Raw genomic sequence first — 20,649 nt, forward strand, 5'->3', positions numbered from 1 at the left:
AGCAAGTACAACGTTAGTGCACCCGTCACCAGTATGATTAGTATTCTGCTCCTCAGATGAAAAAAAGGCTGCCAAGACGGAGCCTGAGGCATTCTGCCAGAGATGATTGACTGAATCATTTTCAGCACCTCGCCGTTACAGACCCGATAAGTTTATATTACAGTGCTGATAACCCACCCACCCACTGAGTGCTTAATTTATTTTTAAAAGTGGTGCCAGAGCTTCAAGTCTGCCTGAGGTTTTCTGACCTGGACAAGGCTGCTACTTAATCCCAGGTGTGTTGAGGTTGCTTGTGGCAATTCACTGGTGCAGAAAGGCAATCTATGCATGGCCACAGATCCCCTTCTCTTATTTACTTAATGGGGAGAGAGAGCACCACTTCACTAGAAGCAGTACATCCACTCCAGTGATACATTGGAGATCATAGCCCAGTGGCTGAGCATCTGCCTTGCATGCAGAAGGTCCCAGGTTCAATCCTCGGTGTCTCCAGGTAGGAGGGCTGGGAAAAACCCCCATTTGAAATCAGCTTCTGCCAGTCAGTGTGGACAATCCTGGGCTAGATGGACCAGTGATCTGGTTCAGTATAAGGCAACTTCATATGTCCCTGTGACGTGGGCTGGAGTTTAGAGTATTGTGACTCTGTGTTGAAGAAGGTAGGGGGTGTGCGTGTGGAAGTCAAGTATCTTTATTACGGTCAAAGACCAGCATAGGTGTGCACGTGTGGTGTAGAGGCTGCAAGAAAATTCTAGCTGAACTGGATTTAACATTTGCCTCATAATTTCACTGTAAGGTGACTGGGGTGTCAAGAGACTCCACAGGCTTAAAGAGAATCCCAGTACATGTTAGCTCAATTCTCCCTGCAGGCACAGCCTCGGTTCCACACTTTATAGCTGGGTAAACACTGTGCTGAAAATGCAAACAACACTTTCAAGATACAGAGAGAGGCGAAGACAGCTTTAATTTACGCTCCTTACTGATCTTCCAGGGATTGGGGGAAAGGATCATAGCAGTCCAAGCACAGCTCAGTGGAACTCAGGGCCTTTTGTGGAGTCCTCTCCAGCATCAGCCTGTTTTGTTGGGCGCTGCTACCAACTTAGTCAGTTACCAAGATTCTCCCAGACCTATTTTGTGAAGCAGGAATTGCCAGAGTGGTCCCCTCCAGATGTTGCTGGACTCCATCATTCCTGGCCCGTTGCTCATGCTGATGGGAGTTTTAATCCAACAATGGGTGGAGGGCACACGTTTGGCTATGTATGCTGTAAAGTCTGTAGATCAACCTTTGTCATCTTTTTCCAGATGATGGAAGTTGTAGTCCAGAACGTCTGGAGAACATCAGATGGGTGAAGGCTACTATAGACGTTTGTGGTGTATTATTTTGCACTTGTCTCCCTCAGTACTTACTTTATTTCATTTTAAAATTATCTTCAGCCAGGAATCTGTATTTGGGGGCTTGTTAAAGACTCCACATGACTATGTTGGATATGCTTTGTTGGATTCCTGCAGTAAGCATGGGGTTGAACTCAATGGCCTTATAGGCCCCTTCCAACTCTACAATTCTATGATTCTGTGTTAAAATGTGTACTTAGCATATGATGATGACCCACTTTACTCTCAGAGGCTAGGAGTGGAGGAAGAAGCAAGTGAAGGACAATAGCTCAATGGTTAAAGCATCTGCTTTTCATGCAGGAGGACCCAAGTTCAATCCCCGGCATCTCCAGGTGGGGCTGGGAGGTACTCCCTGTCTGAAATCCTGGAAAGCGGCTACCAGTCAATGTAGATAATACTGAGCTAGATGGACCAGTGGCCTGACTTGGTATAAGGCAGCTTCCTATGCCTCCCCCCAAAAAAAATAAATAAAGAGATGAGGCAGGATTGCAAGCTGCAGTAAAAAGGGGGGAAATTAATTCTGGAACTTGTTCAAAATGGAACTGGTGTGTACGTGCAAATGGACATCAGTACATAAGAAGAGCCTGCTGGATCAGGCCAGTGGCCCATCTCGTCCAGCATCCTGTTCTCACAGTGGCCAACCAGGTGCCTGGGGGAAGCCCGCAAGCAGGACCCGAGTGCAAGAACACTCTCCCCTCCTGAGGCTTCCGGCAACTGGTTTTCAGAAGCATGCTGCCTCTGACTAGGGTGGCACAGCACAGCCATCACGGCTAGCAGCCATTGATAGCCCTGTCCTCCATGAATTTGTCTAATCTTCTTGTAAAGCCATCCAAGCTGGTGGCCATTACTGCATCTTGTGGGAGCAAATTCCATAGTTTGTGTTTTCCAAACAAATCACATTTGAGAGAGAGAGAGAGACGTTGCATATTTCTAGGGAGAAGGCAGAGGAGACTGTGGAGGACACGTTGCACACTCATTACCATCTTATCTGTTTGCATCTCTCCCCATCTCTGCACCCCAGTCTCATTACACAAGAACAGAACTTGCTCAGACTTAATGACCATCATATTCCGAACAAGCTATGCGATTCCACTTAAGTACGTATCCAGCATATATTACGTGCTGGCGTTGTGGGTCCAGGAGTTGAATAAGAGTACCTGCCCTTTTGAAAGAAGCTAAAACCTGGATTCTGCATTCATTGTCTCTCTCAGTGACACTTGATAAAATGAGCTTGGTTTACAAGCCGAGGTTTTTGACTGCCAGCTCTTCAGAGGGACACCAAACCCTGAGCTGAAACTCCACGCTCACATTTTATTGCCAGTAAAAGATTTTCCAGTTCCATCTTGGTTGCACTTTTCAAAGAGGAAAGAGGACAGAGCTAAAATTTTGACCTGTGTAGTCATAGCACCATCGGAAATCCTTCACAGACACCACACAAGATCAAGCAAGCTAGCTGCCTTTTAAATCGCTATTGTTTCACCTGAAAGCCTTATAAATATCAGCTTGCTTTAATTGTGGAAGGTGATGGGGGTTTTTTTTGGGGGGGGGAGTACTTTTCTTAGTCTGCTTCTCTCTCTTTTTCACAGGAAATAAAATCTATTGCTTACATGCCTCTAACTAAAAAACCATGGGTGACCCCCCCCCCCATATCTAAAAGCATCATGCTGAAGTCAGTTGAGCTGGTTCTGAATTGCTGCAGTGCAGTTTTCCCCATTGTCACTTTTCAGAATGTAACCTCATTGGACAAAGGGGTGGAATGATAATATGATTAACATTTGTAGTGGTGCGAGCTGGGAGAAAAGGTAATTAAATCTCATGCTTCGTGGATTCTGCTAATCGCTGTCATGGGTCATGCTCCTCTCCTCCTCCTCTCCCTCAAATTAATGCATTGACGTTGCTGCATTATGGGATGGTAAGGGGTGGGGGCAGCTACTGCTTTAGCAGGGAACATAGGAAGAGAGAAAGCTGTTGTAGACCAGGTGAAACTATTGGTCTGCTTAGTCCAGTGCTGTCTACTCTGACAGGCTGTCCAGGGACTCAAGAATGATAGGATAGTAGAGTTGGAAGGGGGCTATAAAGCCATCAAGTCCAACCCCCTGCTTAATGCAGGAATCCAAATTAAAATATACCCAACAGGTGGCTGTCCAACTGCCTCTAGTGTTGGAGAGCCCACCACCTCCCTAGGTCATTGGTTCCATTGTTGTACTGCTTTAGCAGTCAGGAAGCTTTTCCTGATGTTCAGCTGAACCTGGCTTCCTGTCACTTGAGCCCATTTTTCCGTGTCCTGCACTCTGGGATGATTGAGAAGAGATCCTGGCCCCGCTGTGTGTGGCAACCTTTCAAGTCCTTGAAGAGTGCTATCATATGTCACCTCAGTCTTCTCAAGGCTAAACATGGCCAGTTCTTTCATTCTCTCTTCACAGGGCTTCCTTTCCAATCCCCTGATCATCCTCGTTGCCCTCCTCTGAACCTGTTCCAGTTTGTTTGCATCCTTCTTAAAGTGCTGTGTCCAGAACTGGACGCAGTACTCAAGACGAGGCCTAATCAGTGCCGAACAGAGAGAAACTAGTACAATTTAGAAAGTATACTTCTGTTAATGCCCTAAAATAAATAGCATTTGCCTTTTTTGCAGCCACATAGCACTGTTGGCTCATATTCATCATGTGATCATCAACAATTCCTTCTCTCATGTAGTATTGCTGAGCCAATTATACCCCATCTCACAACTGCCTTTGATTTCATTTTCCTAGATGCAGAGCTTTGCACTTATCCCTGTTAAATTTCATTCTGTTGTTTTCAGCCCACTGCTCTAGCCTATCAAGATCCCTTTGAATTTTGTTTCTGTCTTCCAAGGTATTAGCTATCCCTCCTGATTTTGTATCATCTGCAAATTTGATAAGCATTCCCTGCACCACCTCATCCAAGTCATTAATAAAAATGTTGAAGAGCACTGGGCCCAGGACGGAGCCATGTGGAACCCCTTCATTACCTCCCCCCAGAATGAGAAGGAATGATTCATAAGCGCTTTTTGAGTATGATTCTGTAGCCAATCAGGAAGGGGTTTTCCCATTACCTGTTGCCTGATCCTTTTAGCAGGAGACACCAGGAATTGAGCTGTGACCTTCTGCATTTAAACCATATGGTCCAACTCATGGTGCTTCCAGACTTTCACCATTTTGGGGTGGGATTCAGTTACATCCCAGAAAAGTCAGATTACTCAGTGACTGGTAGAGCAGAAGACCAACAATAGGTGGAGCCATAGCCAATCACAGGTGGAGACAACTAATTCTAGCTTTGTCCCCATCCTCCTCCCTGTGGAGGAGGGGGAAGACAGCCAGGGCCACCCCCCTGCACTGGTTGTAAGTGGGAAGACAGGCCGGTGGGGACTGACTCAAGGCACACTCAGGGTGGTGGGGCACAGCCACACCTGCCCTCATGGACCAGCCTCCACTGACCTGCTTCCCTCTGAGATCAGACTTTTTGCATTAAGTGATGGGGAAATGCACAGAAAAGTATAGGATTACATCTGCTTGACACAATGTAATTGAACCTCCCCACAAGCAAATCAGAATGAATGCTCAGTAAATAGCTGGCACTGGCTCATCTCCCTGCAGACAAACCAGGATGAATGCACAATAAACAAGTTGTCTGGAAATGACCTCAGCTGTTACCAGAGGTTTACGTTACCTGCTAGTGCTGGATGCAAAGGGATGACTCTCCAGCCAATTGCTTTCTTGAAGGGCCCCATCCCCAGGACACAGCTGGCTGGATGGGGCTGCTCCTTTTCCTTTTCCTCCGTTTCAGTAAAGAGAGTTGAAATTGCAATCTAAGCCTTCCTCTTAGAATATTGGGCTTCCCAGCTCTGGTGCAGTAGCCCAGGGTGGTACCTGTGGGTGTGGAAGGGTAAGTGTCAAACCATCAGTCAGCCTTGAAGCTTGGTGGGGTGAGTCACCATCCCTCAGTCTAACCTACCTCAAGGGAGTGGATAAACTCCTGTTGCACATTAAAGAGTACTAGAAGAAAACAGTATTGTCTAATCAGTACTTATTACCAAAGCAGTTATGCGCACACTTTGCCCTATTGTAAAATTGTCACATCAACAACCTGTTGCAGTGGCACATGGAAACACGCTGTTGCATATGGCTGTGCCCACACATTCTCATGTCCTTCCTCAATAATTAGGTGTACTTTGACTTAATGAGTGTAGGGAACCGTGCATATGTGCGCACGCAATATAAGGACAATGCACGTGTGCATACCTTATTCCTTCCAGGTGTTTGCTCTTAGCCAGGAGCACTGGTCATGATGGCTCTTTCAGTTTCAAAAACCTACAAACATCTGACAGAACTCTGCTTTTTTTTTTTTTTGTATTTGCTTGAGAATGGCCCTTAATGGACGGTTTTCTGAATAGCATGTGTTCCAAGGCATGTACAGCCCCCTACTGGCTGCAACATCTTACTGCACCTCTGGCCATATCTATCATGCCCCCCCCCTGCACCCACCCTGAGAGGCAGGAAGGATTGTGAGATGTGTCTCTGTCCTCCACACCTAACACCAGCTCTGTTCTGTCAAGAGTTAGAGATGGCCAGTAATTAATGCACCATTTTGTGCATTAGTCTTCAACCTTTCCAGACCCACCTTTAGCTCAAACATGGACTTAACTGCTTGTTAAAATGTAGGTTGTGCTGTCGTTAATGATGCAACTTGGATCACCCTTTGACCTGGTTATCGATCCTGACCCACCAGTGGAAGACCGGTGGTTTAGTGGATATGAGTGAAAGATTATCAGGGTAGTGCACCCCTGTACTTTTAATGTGTGCTTCTGTGTGGAGTAAATAGAATCATACAATAGTAGAGTTGGAAGGGGCCTATAAGGCCATCAAGTCCAACCCCCTGCTCAATGCAGGAATCCAAATGAAAGCATTCCCGACAGAATAGAATCATAGAATAGTAGAGTTGGAAGGTCTCTCTCTCTCTCTCTCTCTCTCTCTCTCTCTCTCTATGTGCGTGTGTGTGTGTGTGACAGTGAGTGGGAAGAGCTGCAGCTCATCACTATAAGCCCATAGCTTGCCTGCACAAGGTTCCAGGTTCGATTGCCAGCATCTCCAGGTAAACAAGAAGCAGGGCTGAGGCAATGTAAGGGCAGTGCATGTATCCACAGTTTTAGGGGAGGGTCCACGGCTCAGTGGCAACCTCCAGCTGAAGGCCTCGGGAGACCCACTGCCAGTCAGAGAAGACAGTATTGGGGTACATGCACAAAAAGTCTTGACCCTCACATAAGGCAGCTGCATAGGTTCCTATTCTGATCTCTGTGTGTCAATGTGCACTCTGAGCCAGGCAGTAGAGGCTGGTTGGTCAGGGCTAATGGGGCTCTGCCGCACCAACCTCAGTGTGCCCTTAGCCACAGCCCCCACCTCCCTGCCTCCTTACTTGCTACCACTAAGAGGGTGGCTCTTCCTGTTGTTGGTTCTGGTTCCACCTTCTGTTGGTCTCCCTGTCTTCTGCTCCACCAGTCCCAATGGGCACCCGCCACCACTGAGACCAGAATAAAGAAAGAGTGGTTGAATAAATATACAATCTGCTTTTGTTGCTGGTGGTTTTGTGTTGTAACTTCTTGTAACTCCCTCTTTAGATATACCCAGTGTGTGTGTATGGGGTGGGGGGGTAGGGAAATGCAGCCTGTAGTGCCTTTGGATCCAACCTATAGCCTCCCCTCATCAGCCCCTTCCCCCAGGGATAACCAGACATGGGGAGTGGGGTAGGAAATACCATTTTGGAGAAGAAAAGGAGAGAGAAGTGAGGTGGTAGAAAGGAAATGGGTGGCGCAATGCTAGCTTTGCCCCCCACCCTCTCTTGGCTTTGGCCTTGCCCAACCCCGTGGCCCTTGGTATAAAAATGTTTCCCCTTCCCTGGTCTATACACATCTCTTCTCACTGTTCCAACTCCTCATTTTGCATATGAATTCTATTTAGAAATTATTTGATCTCTCTCTCCTACCCCCAATTCACATGTAAATGAAGGGTGTCTCTGTTATTCCTCCTCTTGCACTTTTTGGAAATCTGGCTTGTGACTGAAGAGAGCCAGAAAGCTCAGCTCTTTTGCTGAGCACATCTGCATGTCAATATCGAAGGTGCATCCTTGTGGGTCTCTGAATCCCCATCGCCCACATTTACTTCTGGATGCTTCAGCCTGTATCGATCCTTCTCCTGGCCTTATATTGCAAGTGGGATAATTTTTGAGATTTCTTCTCATGGTACAAGATTCATAGGAACATAGGAAACATAGCCTTATACTGAGACAGACCAATGGTCCATGTAGCTCAGGATTGTCTTCACCAGCTTTTTCCAACCGTTGGGTCCCCCAGATGTTGCTGGACTGCAGTTCCCATAATTCCTGATCATTGACAATGCTGGCTGGGGCTGATGGGAGTTTTAGTTCAGCAACATCTGGAGACCCAAAGGTTGGGAAAGGCTGGTCCACATTGACTGGAAGCAGTTCTCCAGGATTTCAGCCATGAGTCTTTCTGCCAGTACTACCTGGAAATGCCCTCCTTCCCCCCCCCAGCACTGGGCAGGGTAGGGAGATATACTTCCTTTACCCACTTGATGCTTTGTGTTCCCCCCTCACTCACCGAACCTAAGAGCGGAGTGAAATGGTAGTGTGGATTTCCACTATGCCTGCCTTGACGGATGCATCTTCCATCAGTGTCCAGGATGTGCTTTGCAACAACATCCATCAGAGGCATAAATCGCCCTCCTCACAGCTGCTGTCTCCCAAGAGCTGCTGCTCGATGGATGTCAGAGCTGTCACTTTGTACAAAAAGCTATTTACTGAAGGGTTTCCGCGACTACAGTGCACAGTTGCCATTCTGCTCCCTTCATTCCCAACATGCATGGAGAGGCCTTACTGTGAAGACGCAGATTTCAGATATTCTGTTATTTTTTTAAAAAGAGAGAAAGAATCTGATTGGTCTGTGGTGCATCATTGTCCGCTACTTCATTTTCCTCAAACTGCCGCACCTCCTGAGCTGCTGTTATGCCATGGGACAGAACAAAGTTCGTCTATGGGGCCTCCTGTTGCCATGTCTAGTTAGGTCCTAGATGTTGATCCCTCTAACTCAGTACAGTCATACTCTGAAGTACCAGTTGCTCTCCAGGGTCTTGCAGCATAGAGATCTCCCCTTGCTAACTGGGATCCTTTTAAAGGAAGTCGCCAGAAATTGACGACGTTATACTCGCAAAGAATGTGCTAGCCCCCTGTGCTCCTCTCCGTGTTTCCCCATAGCAAAACTGTGCAAATTAGCTGATCTGCAAGGATAGGTTTTGTCTGTTGAGATAACCATTCCAGCTTCTGTTGCAGGAAAGAGGGGCTCATAAGGATGTGGTTTGTCTGCTTGCCCCTCCTTATGAACTGTGTGTGCTGTGCCTGGTGTGGCTTACTGAATACAGATCAACAGGACTTTATTCAGTGTGGCATCTTTCATATCAGTTGTTTCTGCAAAGCCCCTGAAGCAAAGAATCGGCAGGGAAAGCAAGATAGAAAGTAGGAGAGAAGGATCATCACACTTGTGCACTCAGAGGAAAAGAGAAGGCAGGGAGCTGCAGACCTTGGGCAAAGTCCCCCCTTCGCCGTGAATGAATAGCAGATCTGACAGATCAAGGATATAAAAGCCATATGGATATGAACTAAATATTGCTTGCAATGGAACAAATTTGGGGTGATCTTGTGACCTGATCACTTTAGCGTTTGGAACTGTTATGCCCTGTCAGACTTTGGACCTGCAAGAATCTGCTACTGTTTATTAGAACTAAACATGAAATGGCAGTTATATGCAGTACCCCACCTTGATATACTGTTGTTCTTACTTGGAAGGTAACAATGTTACATGGGCAAATCATAGACCTGAGAAGTCCTGGGCTTGAATGGAGTGATGGAAATGGACTGGGAGTCTTGGGAGGGTTGCTCTTTTAGGGGTAGGCACAGCTAACTCGAAAAGGACATTTTTTAAAAGAAGGCAGTGGTTGGAGGAGAGTACAGAGGCTGTGCCTGGAGCATGATGCACACACACACACACACACACAACACAAACAAGCCAGGTTCAAGGTCCTTATGTTAATTTGCAAAGCTCTGACCAACTTAGTCCCAGGGTACCTTAGGGACCACCTGAGCCCTTATATATCCCAGCTCAGTCACTGATATCATCTGTCATTGGCCATTCCCTGAGTTGATGAGGCCCAATTTACATCTGCATGAGATCAAGCCTATAGTGTAATTGGGCCAGTCCTGTGGAATGCTCTTCCAACAGAGATTCAGCATGTGGCTTCTATTACAACCTTCAGATGTTTGCTGAAAACTTCTATGCTGCCAGGCTTATGCAGACAAAAATATTTTCTGTAACAGTTAACTGATGATCTTTTTGTGTATGTGGTTTAGCTGTTGTGCACGCACACGTTGCTGCTACTGCCCTCCTTCCTCCTCCCCAGCCAGCCTGGTGAAAGGGAAGAGTCTCCCCTTTGTTCTCCACCACTCCACCCCACTCCCACTAGTGCCTGGAGAGAAAGTATTTCTCCTGTTCCTTCCCACTCCTGCCACCGATGGGGACAAAAGGGAGACATAATTGGTGACGTCTGGCAGGAATGGGGGGTGGCAAGAAAAGTGAGTGAGGCACAGCCCCTAGTATGTATAGATAGATAGATGATAGACAGAGAGACATGGGGTGCAAGAGGAGCTCTATTGAATCGGATCTATGTTGGTCCATTTTATCCACGTGATTCTCCACAGTGGCCAGCCACAACACTTTCAGGACCCCCCCCCAGGGCTTAAGGGTTTATTTTCTCTTCTCCACCCACTCTCTCACCCCCAGCCCCCCAAGCCTGGCATTGAGCAGCATACTGCTTCCAGATGGATGCGTAGAACTGAAGAGACATATCACAATTAACAAGCCACAAAGTGTTGAATCATAGTACCATAAAATCCAGGCTTTTTTTAAAAAAAATCATGCGGGGAGGGGGAAATAGACATAGTAATAATGCAACAAAAACTAGCCATCTGTATATATTAAAATGATAAGCTCCAGGTAGCACTACCAACTCAACTACCAGCCAAAAAACTCTTTTTTAAAAAGTATTTATATATATAATATAAATGAACACACACATTTTGCTTCTACAACATAGGGCTGAAGGCATATCTACAGGTGCACTTGAATATGCCTTGGAGGCCCCCCCAGTGGTGGTGGTGTCATATGCAAATTGAATGGGGATAGCAAAGAAATCAAAAGGCCCGCACAGGATTTAATTTGGGGTCCCCTCTCCAGTACAAGCCTCTTGTGTGGAATATGGTCTTAAGAATCAAGATGGGTACCAGCCTGCATTTTCCCACAGCCAACATGACAGAACTGTTTCTTCCCCCCCCCCCCATCTTCTAAAACTCTTGAAAATCTTTTTTTTTATATAAAGAAAGAATAAAAAATACCAACACAGCAGACCCTGGGGGAGCTAATTAGCAGCTCCTGTTCCTTGGAGGGGAACTCAGGGTTTGAAGCTGAGTGGCAGTGTCACATCTCAAAGAGGCAGCCTTGTCTGTCTGCTCTGTCTGTCTTCCGGGGTACATCTGCAGAGTGTTCTGGGATGAGGCTGGCGGCAGGTGTCGTTCCAGACAGCAGCTTTGCTCCAAAAGTTCCTTTGCTGAGTGCAAGCAGAGGACTGTACTTTTAAGAGCAGAGGTGCTGGATTGACTGCCTTATGGCACTCTCTGGGTATCCTGTAAGCTACCTGCACCCTGCTATGGTGAGCAACTCAGTAACAGCAACTCAGTACTGTGCCTGAAGAAGCAAACTGATGCACTCTGGTAACTTGAAAGCACAATCTTTCCAGATTATTCCCCCGCCAAAAAAAAAGAAATTCTGGACTTAGGCTGTCAATAGGGGTGTGTAAAGAAATGTAGCAAACTGTATGGATGGTTCTGTTACTGATGGGGGTGTAGCCATCCGCGGTCTCAGGGGGTCTCAGGCCCCTTGCTTTTTGGGAGCAGGGTCCCTATGTCTCCAGCATCCTACAAGTCCATTAGCATGAAAGGGGAGTGTGTTAGCCACTGAGAAAAGTATTCTAACATGCTTCCCTGTCCTTTCCTAATGATTGGAGTCAATCAGAGTGAAAGGAGGCAGGTCAGCCACTGAGAAGACTCTTCTCAGTAGCTAACACTCTCTTTCCTGCTGATTGGCTCTTAGGGATGTTTGTTGTTATGCGAGAAGGCATTAACAAGGATCTCATTCTCAACCCAGTGGCAAACAGGGTGGTGGTGGCTGTGACTATCCTGCACTTCTGGATTTGCCACTATAGTCAGTGCTAGTTACTAAGCTTGTCACCTTCTGGTGTCAGGAGATTCAAAACATTTTATTGTGAAGCTTGGACAGGATGCCTCTTATTATGAAAGCATCAGCATTCATTGTATGAACTGCTGCTGTTGCTCGGGCGCTAGCTGCTCTGGAGTGTTTCAGAATACAGCAAATGGCTCACGCTACAGCAAATCACAGTGGGAGACTTGATTGCCCGTACTATGTTCTGAAGAGTGGTAACATTTGAGTTTTTCCTCTCCTTGCACACACACATCCACATCGTCATCATCATTGCTTTCCTCCAAAGAGCTCAAGGTGGTGTACATGGTCCTTCCCCTCCTCATTTAATCCTCACATCAACCCTGTGAGATAGGTTATGCTGAGAGGCAGTAACTGGCCCAAGATCACCCAATGAGCTTCATGGCTGAGTGGAGATTTGAACCCTGGCCTCCCAGATCCCAGTCCAATTCTCTAGCCGCTTTGCTACACCAACTCCATGTACGCACATGTGATTAGCGCTCTCTCTCTCTCTGTCCCTCCCTCCCTCCCTCCCCCCTCCGCCCCACTAGCAGCATCAGGCTGCTCAGATTTTCCCACCCAAAGAGCACCCAGAGCATTTCTTTTCAGTGTTCTGATTTCTTTCTGCAGGGAGAATAACTTCATCAAGGACTTTCCCCAGTTGGCCGATGCATTGATGGTGATCCCCTTACCTGTTGAGGAGCAATGTCGTGGTGTGCTCTCTGAGCCTCTTCCAAACCTCCAGCTGCTCACAGGTAGGAGCCTTGCCCTTGCATGTAGCTGTGACTCATCTGAAAGTTCCAGGTTGGGCATAGCAAAGACAGTCATGGTAAGGAGTTGTGGCTGGGCCCCAATCCAGCAGAGCGAGTGTTTTCCTGGGTGGCTGGAAGTCTGCCAGAGCATGCACTTTCAGTAACAAGGATGAGTCTTTGAGCCTGGGGGCTATAAAATGGATAGGGAGGAGGGGAAAAAGGCAAACTCATGTGCCAGTACTTGAACCATGGCCAGCTCAGATGGAAACAGTTTAGGTAGCCTGATGGAATAGCCAATGCTAGAAGAGAGAGAGGAAGAGCCAAAGACAGTTGATCTCAGTAGAGCCAATGGGACAGCCCCACTTCCATGCTCTCCCTGTGCTGCACCCTGGTGGAATAGCTCCTGCTAAGTTATAGCTGAGGGAGAGCTGAGCCAACTGGCCTCTTAGCAGAGCCGATGGGACAGTCCCACTTCTGTCCTCTCTCAGATGTCACAACTTTTCTGATTGGAAACAGTGAACTCCAGCAGAGTTTCCTGGCTTTTGCCACTTTAAATTGTGTCCCTTTTTTTAAAGCACCCTGTTGCTGCCCACAGGCATGGCTCTGTCGCAGCGTTGCCCGCTGCCTCCTCTCCACACTGCCACCATCATTAAGAACCCCAGCAGTGTGGTTGTGGCAAGGTGGCGATCTCCCTCACTGCACCCGTTGTAGTCCTGAGATGTGAGACAAGGAAAGCAATTGGTGGGAGTGCAAGAAAATGGCTCCTTTTCATGCCGCCGCTTGTCTCTTATGCTCTGAACCCGAATTCTGTCTTCCCAGGTGATATCCGGTATGATGAAGCCATGGGCTACCCCATGGTGCAGCACTGGAGGGTCCAAAGCAACCTGTACAGAGTAAAGCTGAGCACTGTTGCCCTCTCAGCAGGTGAGGACAGCCATTGAACAGGGATTATTGCAGCTGGGGGGGTGGGGGCTGTTGGTTCTCTGGCAACAACTGGCTGTGTGCGCATGTGCTGCTTTGTAACTTCTCAGCGGTAAGATGTGTGTTTCGCACATCCGCCAACTGACTTCCCAGGAGAGCCTGCTTACCTGTTTCAAGGATGGCCGTTTAAACAGTAGTCTCTACACACATCTGCAGAGGAAGTAACCTCAGTGACCTTTTGAGCCGCAGAACATAGTGGTGTTAGTTCTGCTCAGAGTAGGCCCATTGAAAATAGCGTACATGAAGTCGATCAATGTCAGTGGGCCTACTTGGAGTAGAACTTAGCAAGCTGCCTTATACCAAGTCAGACCATTGGTCCATCTAGCTCAGTATCGTCTACACTGACTGGCAGCAGCTCTCCAGGGCTTCAGGCAGGGGCATCTGCCAGCCGTACCTGGAGATTACAGGGATTGAATCAGGGACCTTTTGCATACAAAGCAGGTGCTCCGCTACTGAGCTATGGCCAATCTCAGGAACATAGAAAGCTACTGTATGCTGAGTCACACCATTGGTCCATCCAGCCAGTGCATTTGCACAATGCTGACTTCCCCACTGACCTTGCTCCTCCCACTCTCCCTTGCCCGGTAAGCAGCAGCAACTCACCTGTCAGGAGAGCAGGTAAGTGCCACCACCCCACCTTGCTATCCGCTACTCTACCACTGGGCTACAGCCCCTCCCCTTTAAAGTTAGCCCTATAGCACTCTGCAGAGGTTGCAGCCAAGGAAACACTGAGGGATGTTGCTTATCACTGTCATTATCAATCCTATAGTATGTGGTTTATTTATTTGACAAAAAAAAAATTACTGCTTGAATATGAGAAAACCTCCAAGCAGTTTACAAGGAACATTAAAAGTATCAACAATAAAATAAACGCAATTCATAGGATCATAGAATAGTAGAGTTGGAAGGGGCCTATAAGGCCATCAAGTCCAACCCCCTGCGCAATGCAGTAAATTAAACAGAAATTAAAACACATCTACATCTATATGTCTGGATAGGTTTGCTTAAAAAAAATGAAGCAGGTGGTTAAAAGAACACAGCAAAGGCAGCTGCCTGATGTCAAGTTCCAAAGTGTAGAACAAAGGGAGTTCCAAAGTGTAGGTGCTGCCTCACAAAAAGAACAGTTTCTTACAAGTGCGGATATTATGTGGAAGTGCCAGTTCCACAAACTGAAGCGGTCGCATAAGGGGTAAGGTGAAAAAGTGCTGAACAGTAATTTTTGCCCAATATCCGTGTAAGGCAAATAACTTTGTGTTCCCATTTTTTGGATGGGATGCCCGACACTGTGGGAGAGTGACTTGCCTGAATTATTCAGCAAGTCCGTAACAAAGCTGAGATTTGAAACTTTGGTTTTCTGACATCTCTGTCTTAAGGACAACCTTGTCTGACACTACTTGTCAAGTACTGCCGTCAGGCACCCTTTGCCAGAACAAGAAATCAAAGTCTCGTGCTGATGGTTAAGAATTGCATTATCCCATTCTTTGGAATTAGTTTGGAGCTCCTCTTATCTAAAAGGCTGGCCCACACAACACTCCGGGCCAGATGATAAACAAACCTCCCTGAACTTGCCGTGATGGTTGCACTGAACATCAGTCTTGTAAAAGTGGTCCAGTGATGTCTATTTGGAGGTGGGACTGTGCAGAAAGGTAAAGAATAAACGACCCAGATAATTTGAACAACTACAGACCGGTGGCGAATGTCCCCTTTTTGGGCAAGGTTTTGGAGCGGGTGGTTGCTAACCAGCTCCAGGTGCTCTTGGATGAAACTGATTATCTGGATCCGTTTCAATCCGGTTTTAGGCCTGGTTTTGGCACTGAAACAGCCTTGGTCGCCCTGTATGATGACCTTTGTCGGGAGAGGGACGGGGAGTGTGACTTTGTTGATTCTCCTTGATCTCTCAGCGGCGTTTGATACCATCGACCATGGTATCCTTCTGGGGAGACTCGCAGAGTTGGGAGTTGGGGGTACTGCTTGGCAGTGGTTCCGCTCCTACTTCGCGGATCGTCGCCAGAAGGTAGTGCTTGGGGAACATTACTCGACACCCTGGACTCTCCATTGTGGAGTCCCTCAGTGGTCGGTTTTGTCCCCCATGCTTTTTAACATCTACATGAAGCCTCTGGGTGCGGTCATCAGGAGTTTTGGGTGCGTTGTCATCAGTATGCTGATGACACGCAACTCTATTTCTCCTTTTCATCTTCTTCAGGTGAGTCTGTTGATGTGCTGAACCGTTGCCTGACCGCGATAATGGACTGGATGAGAGCTAATAAACTGAGACTCAATCCAGACAAGACTGAGACACTGTTGGTGAACGCCTTCCCCGCTCAGATGGTGGATGTGCATCCTGTTCTGGATGGGGTTACACTCCCCCTGAAAGAACAGGTCCGTAGTTTGGGGGTCCTTTTTGACCCTTCCTTGTCTCTTGAGGCTCAAGTGGCCTCGGTGGCACGGAACGCGTTTTACCATCTCCATTTGGTAGCCCAACTACGCCCCTATCTGGATGGCGACGACCTCGCCTCAGTTGTTCATGCTCTGGTAACTTCGAGATTGGATTACTGTAATGCGCTGTACATAGGGCTGCCCTTGAAGACAGTTCGGAAGCTTCGGCTAGTGCTGCTAGCTAGTGCGGCAGCTAGACTATTGACGAGGACCAGTCGGTCTTCGCACATAACTCCTGTTCTGGCTCGCCTGCACTGGCTACCTATTTGCTTCCGGGCGAGATTCAAGGTGCTGGTTATGACCTATAAAGCCTTACATGGCGTGGGACCGCAATACCTGGTGGAACGCCTCTCCCGCTATGAACCTACCCGCTCACTTCGTTCAGCATCTAAGGCCCTCCTCCGGGTACCAACTCATCGTGAAGCCCGGAGGGTGGTTACTAGATCTAGGGCCTTTTCTGTGGTGGCCCCCGAGTTGTGGAATAGCCTCCCTGAAGAGGTACGCCTGGCGCCTACATTATTATCTTTCCGGCGCCAGGTAAAGACCTTCTTATGCTCCCAGGCATTTTAATCTTTTTATCTTTTTAATCTTGTAATACTAATCCTTTTATCATCTTATATTTTGTTTAATTGTATTTTGTTTTCATTGTGTCTTATATGTTTTGTGATTTTATGATGATGATGTATGTATTTTATCCTATTCTGTTTACCGCCCTGAGAGCTACTTGCTATGGGCGGTATATAAATGCAACCAAATAAATAAATAATAAATAAAGAGTAGGCATCATCTAAGAAGCTCTTATGGACGCAGCAGTGTGGCAAACAGCTCACCGAGTTCCTGAATCTGTTTGGTAAACACCAACACTGAAATTGTTGGTGGGGGCACCTAGCTGAGCAGGGGAGCACATTGGGTAATTGGCCATCAGTGTATGTGAATGCAGCACTTCAGATTCCCCTTTGTTGTATGATCTGTGATGTTTTAAATTAAAATCTGTGACGTACCACCACCACCAAACCTCCCTTTTGGCTCTTGCAGGGTTTTCTAATGTCCTGAAGATCCTGAACAAGGCCAGCAGCCGTGAAGAACTCCTCTACTTCATCCAGCAATATGGCTCCCACTACATAGCAGAGGCACTGTATGGGTCTGAGTTGAGCTGCACCATCCACTTCCCCAGCAAAAAGGTTCAGCAGCAACTCTGGTTCCAGTATCAGAAAGGTGAGGCACTTCAAGAGGTTAGCAGAAGGTTTTCTCACCTATTCCCATCTTGCCTGGCATACCACTTTTTCTACTCACAGTGTTTATCTACCCGCCTACAGGAACACAGGAAGCTGGTCTATCTAGTCTAGTACTGTCAACACTAACTGGCAGCTGCTGCCCAAGTTTTCAGACAGGGAATACTCTCATCGCTACCTGGAGATGCTGAGGGGTGAACCTGGGATCTTACACATGAAGGGCAGATGCTTTACAGCTGAGCTGCAGCCCACATTTTTGAAGGCCTGGAATGACCCCAAGCACAAATTCTGCATCCTTCCTGCTGTCACATGGCCGAGGGGGAGGGTTCCTTTCTAGTGTGGCAGCCTGGGGCAACCACTCTTTTTCTCCCAGATGCATACCTCTCTCCCACCCCTCTCCCCATCTGTCCATCTGCGCACCTCACTTTCTGCCTGCAGGGCCTTCGCTGCCATTCCATTTCCAAGGCCGACGTGCTGTGATCCTTGTCATCGGCTTGCCAGCCCCTTCAAAATTGCTGAGGGTGGTTTGGGTTAGGGTTCTATCAACGTGACATAATTGAGCTGTCTGGGAATGGTTTTGTTTTATTACTTGTGACAATGACGGTCTTTAAGGAACTATATTAATTCAGCAGCAGACTCATTGTGGAATGACATAAATAACCAGACACATCATTAAACAGGGCAATAAACTTTGGGACTTTGAAGTGATATCATTAGGTTATATTTCTAAAAGTTCAGCAATTTGCTATAGCTGGCTTGCTCGCCACCTACAGAAAACTACATCGCCGTCCCGTTTTCAGAAATTTAGGCCACTTCTGCTTGAGTCCTGTAGTTTGTTGTGAGAACACATCTCCAGTCCTAACTGGCAGGGCCTATTGCCATAGAACCCCAATGTGATGCTCTGTAGTGCATGGGACTAAGACATACCTGTCCTCCTCAACACCCCATTTCATATGGAGGTGACAACATTGAGTGGGGCTGCAGTGTCACTGAAATTGGGGAACTCCCTCCCTGGAGAAGTTTGTCTCATGCCTTCCTTGCTGGTTTATTTTATTTTTAAAAAAGTATTACAGCCATAAGGACTTAAGTAAAGCCTGCCTGCTGGATCAGGCCAGTGGCCCATCGAGTCCCGCATCCTGTTCTCACAATGGCCACCAAATGCCCCAATGGGGAACATGCAAGAGCAGAGACAAAGCAAGATAAGTGAGTGTGACACACACACCTCAGCCTTTCTTGGAGTCTTTCCTTCCTTGCCTCCCCCTGGTCTTTCTCCAAGTGTTGTGTTTTGTAGAAAATGCATTCACAACTCATCTAACCCATTTGTTTTATTCTTCAAACAATGATAAATGCCAGCATGCTGCTGCAGTGCTCCTAGAGAGTAGAGAAAACTATGGAGGTGCATGTGTGTGTGTGTGTGTATATATATATATATATTATATCCCTTTCATGCCATTAATCTTCCTCACTGTGATTTCTGGGGAGGTTTTTTTAAAACAAAAAAACCCCAAAACAAAACAAAGCAAGGTGATTATGGTGATGGGTGGGAACAAGGAAACCAGACTGGATCCTGCAAGCTAGTAGTGCAGTTCCGTGTAGTAAATCTGGGGTGCAGTTCAACTCAGTTGAGGGTTTGGCTCCTTTCAGTGAATTCCAGAGTATTTGTTTTTTTGTTTTTTTCCCCTTCTATTGCCCTTTCCCCAAAACAGAAACCCTGGCATTAGTCTTCTGCTAGGAATTCAGCTACAGCACACATCTCGCTTCTTTACTGTTAACACCCACAGCAGGGACTGCACAGGCCTTCTCTGGTACCCCCCTCCTGTTGCAATTAGATTGGGAAGATGCACTCTATTGTAGCTAATACAATGTGTTGTGTGGTGCCTGCAGACCTTTCTCCAGTTTGTAAATGTGTTCACAGGACCAAAAAAGTTGCCAATCTCTAGCCTATAGAAAGATTTGTCATAAAGTATGCAAATAGGCACTTGCATTTTCCTTCAGGATGGGGTGTTGCAACATTTCTGTTTCCAACAACCACGCTTTCAAAGACCACAGAGTTTCCTCTTAGAAAGGAAAATTTAAAAAATGTGGGTGTCTGTGAGGGTGGAAACCAGAGTATTGCTTCTTTCCTGATCACATTTTTAAGTTTTAAGGAACTCTGCTTGGTGACCATGGTTCTCTTCCCCTCCTTTTTATCCTCAAAACAACCCCGCAAGGTAGCTTAGGCTGAGAGATAGTCACCTAGTTAAGCTTCATGGCTGAGTAAGACTTGAATCCAGATCTCACTATGCCACATTGGTTCTCAGTTGTATACCAGGTGATCAAAAACACACGTTTAGGACAATGTGTGTAGTGGTTAAAGCATCAGACTAAGACCTGGGAGATGAAGGTTCAGATCCCCGCTCGGCCATGAAGCTCACTGGGTGGCCTTGGGCCAGTCACAGTCTCTTTCCCTAACCTACCTCACAGGGTTGTTGTGAGGATAAATCAGGAGAGGGAGCACCATGTTTGGACGCCACCTTGAGCTCTTTGGAGGAAAAGTGAGATATCAATATAACAACAACAATTAAACCCAAAATCTCTCTACTACTATTTCTGATGAGCGCAAATCTGCCCTCCATCTCCTCCTGCATTATTTCACCAGAGCATGGGCAGGAGAGGAACCATCCTGCCCTTAAAGAAAAATAAATGATTGAGGGCCTTGCAACCTTTCACAGGGGATGCTCCCTCCACCTGAGAACTACTGGAGATTTGGCCTGGTTTCCTCTGATTGTGTTGTGGGGGGGTGGGGAGGAGGGGCTTTGTGACTGCAGCTTTCCCAGTCACACCTCTCTCAGCATATGCACCTGCCTTATACGGATTCACCTTGTCTGCTCCGAATGGCTCTTCTGAGGGTCTTCCCCCAACCTGTTGCTGGAGATCTTGGGGACTGAACTGCTGGGACTCTGCGATACCAACCCTACAGGCCCTGAGCAACACTGCTAGGTAAAGGGCAAGGAGTCCCGAGATTAGAGGGGAGATTGGCACAACGGTTGTTGCTGTCACAAGGGCACAACCTTCCCCCTTCTAAACCAGGGATTTGGCCTTCCCGATGTTTGATGGACTACACCTTCCATCATCCCTGACCATAAAACCACGTGGGGACGGGGATGGCTGGCAGGGAGTAAGAGTTCAACAGCATCTGAAGGGCCACAGGTTCTCCACCTGTCCTAAACAAATCCCAGGAGATCTACTAATCCTGTAAAATGACTTCTACGATGCTGGAAAATTACACCTTTGGTGACGGAGAGCTGATCCATGGGAGACAGAAGTCCACCATTCATGCACCACATCAGGCTTATAAAGGTGTGCTGAGTTTAGAATTAACTTTCTCCAGAGATTAAGAGCCCCACGTCTACCACTGAAAGGCATGTGTCCCTGTTCTAAGTGAGGAAACATGAAGCCCTGCATATCGAGTTGTGCCAGATTAAAATTTGGAGGAGGGCTATACCTCAGTGGTAGAGCCTCTGCTGTG

At 47.2% G+C, this 20,649-nt stretch overlaps 1 protein-coding gene across 6 annotated transcripts in view; it reads left to right on the forward strand.

Annotated features, from left to right (window-relative positions):
* Nucleotides 1-20,649, forward strand: part of ASTN2 (astrotactin 2) — a 773,365-nt gene that overhangs the window by 527,278 nt on the left and 225,438 nt on the right. For all 6 annotated transcript variants that reach the window (XM_061604310.1, XM_061604311.1, XM_061604312.1 and 3 more), the window contains 3 exons: nt 12,371-12,495; nt 13,312-13,416; nt 16,945-17,124. In XM_061604310.1, coding sequence (XP_061460294.1) covers nt 12,371-12,495; nt 13,312-13,416; nt 16,945-17,124 — 410 coding nt within the window. The remainder of the gene's footprint in view (nt 1-12,370; nt 12,496-13,311; nt 13,417-16,944; nt 17,125-20,649) is intronic.

The sequence above is a fragment of the Rhineura floridana genome, chromosome 20 (assembly GCF_030035675.1).
Source record: "Rhineura floridana isolate rRhiFlo1 chromosome 20, rRhiFlo1.hap2, whole genome shotgun sequence".
Classification (NCBI taxonomy): domain Eukaryota; kingdom Metazoa; phylum Chordata; class Lepidosauria; order Squamata; family Rhineuridae; genus Rhineura; species Rhineura floridana.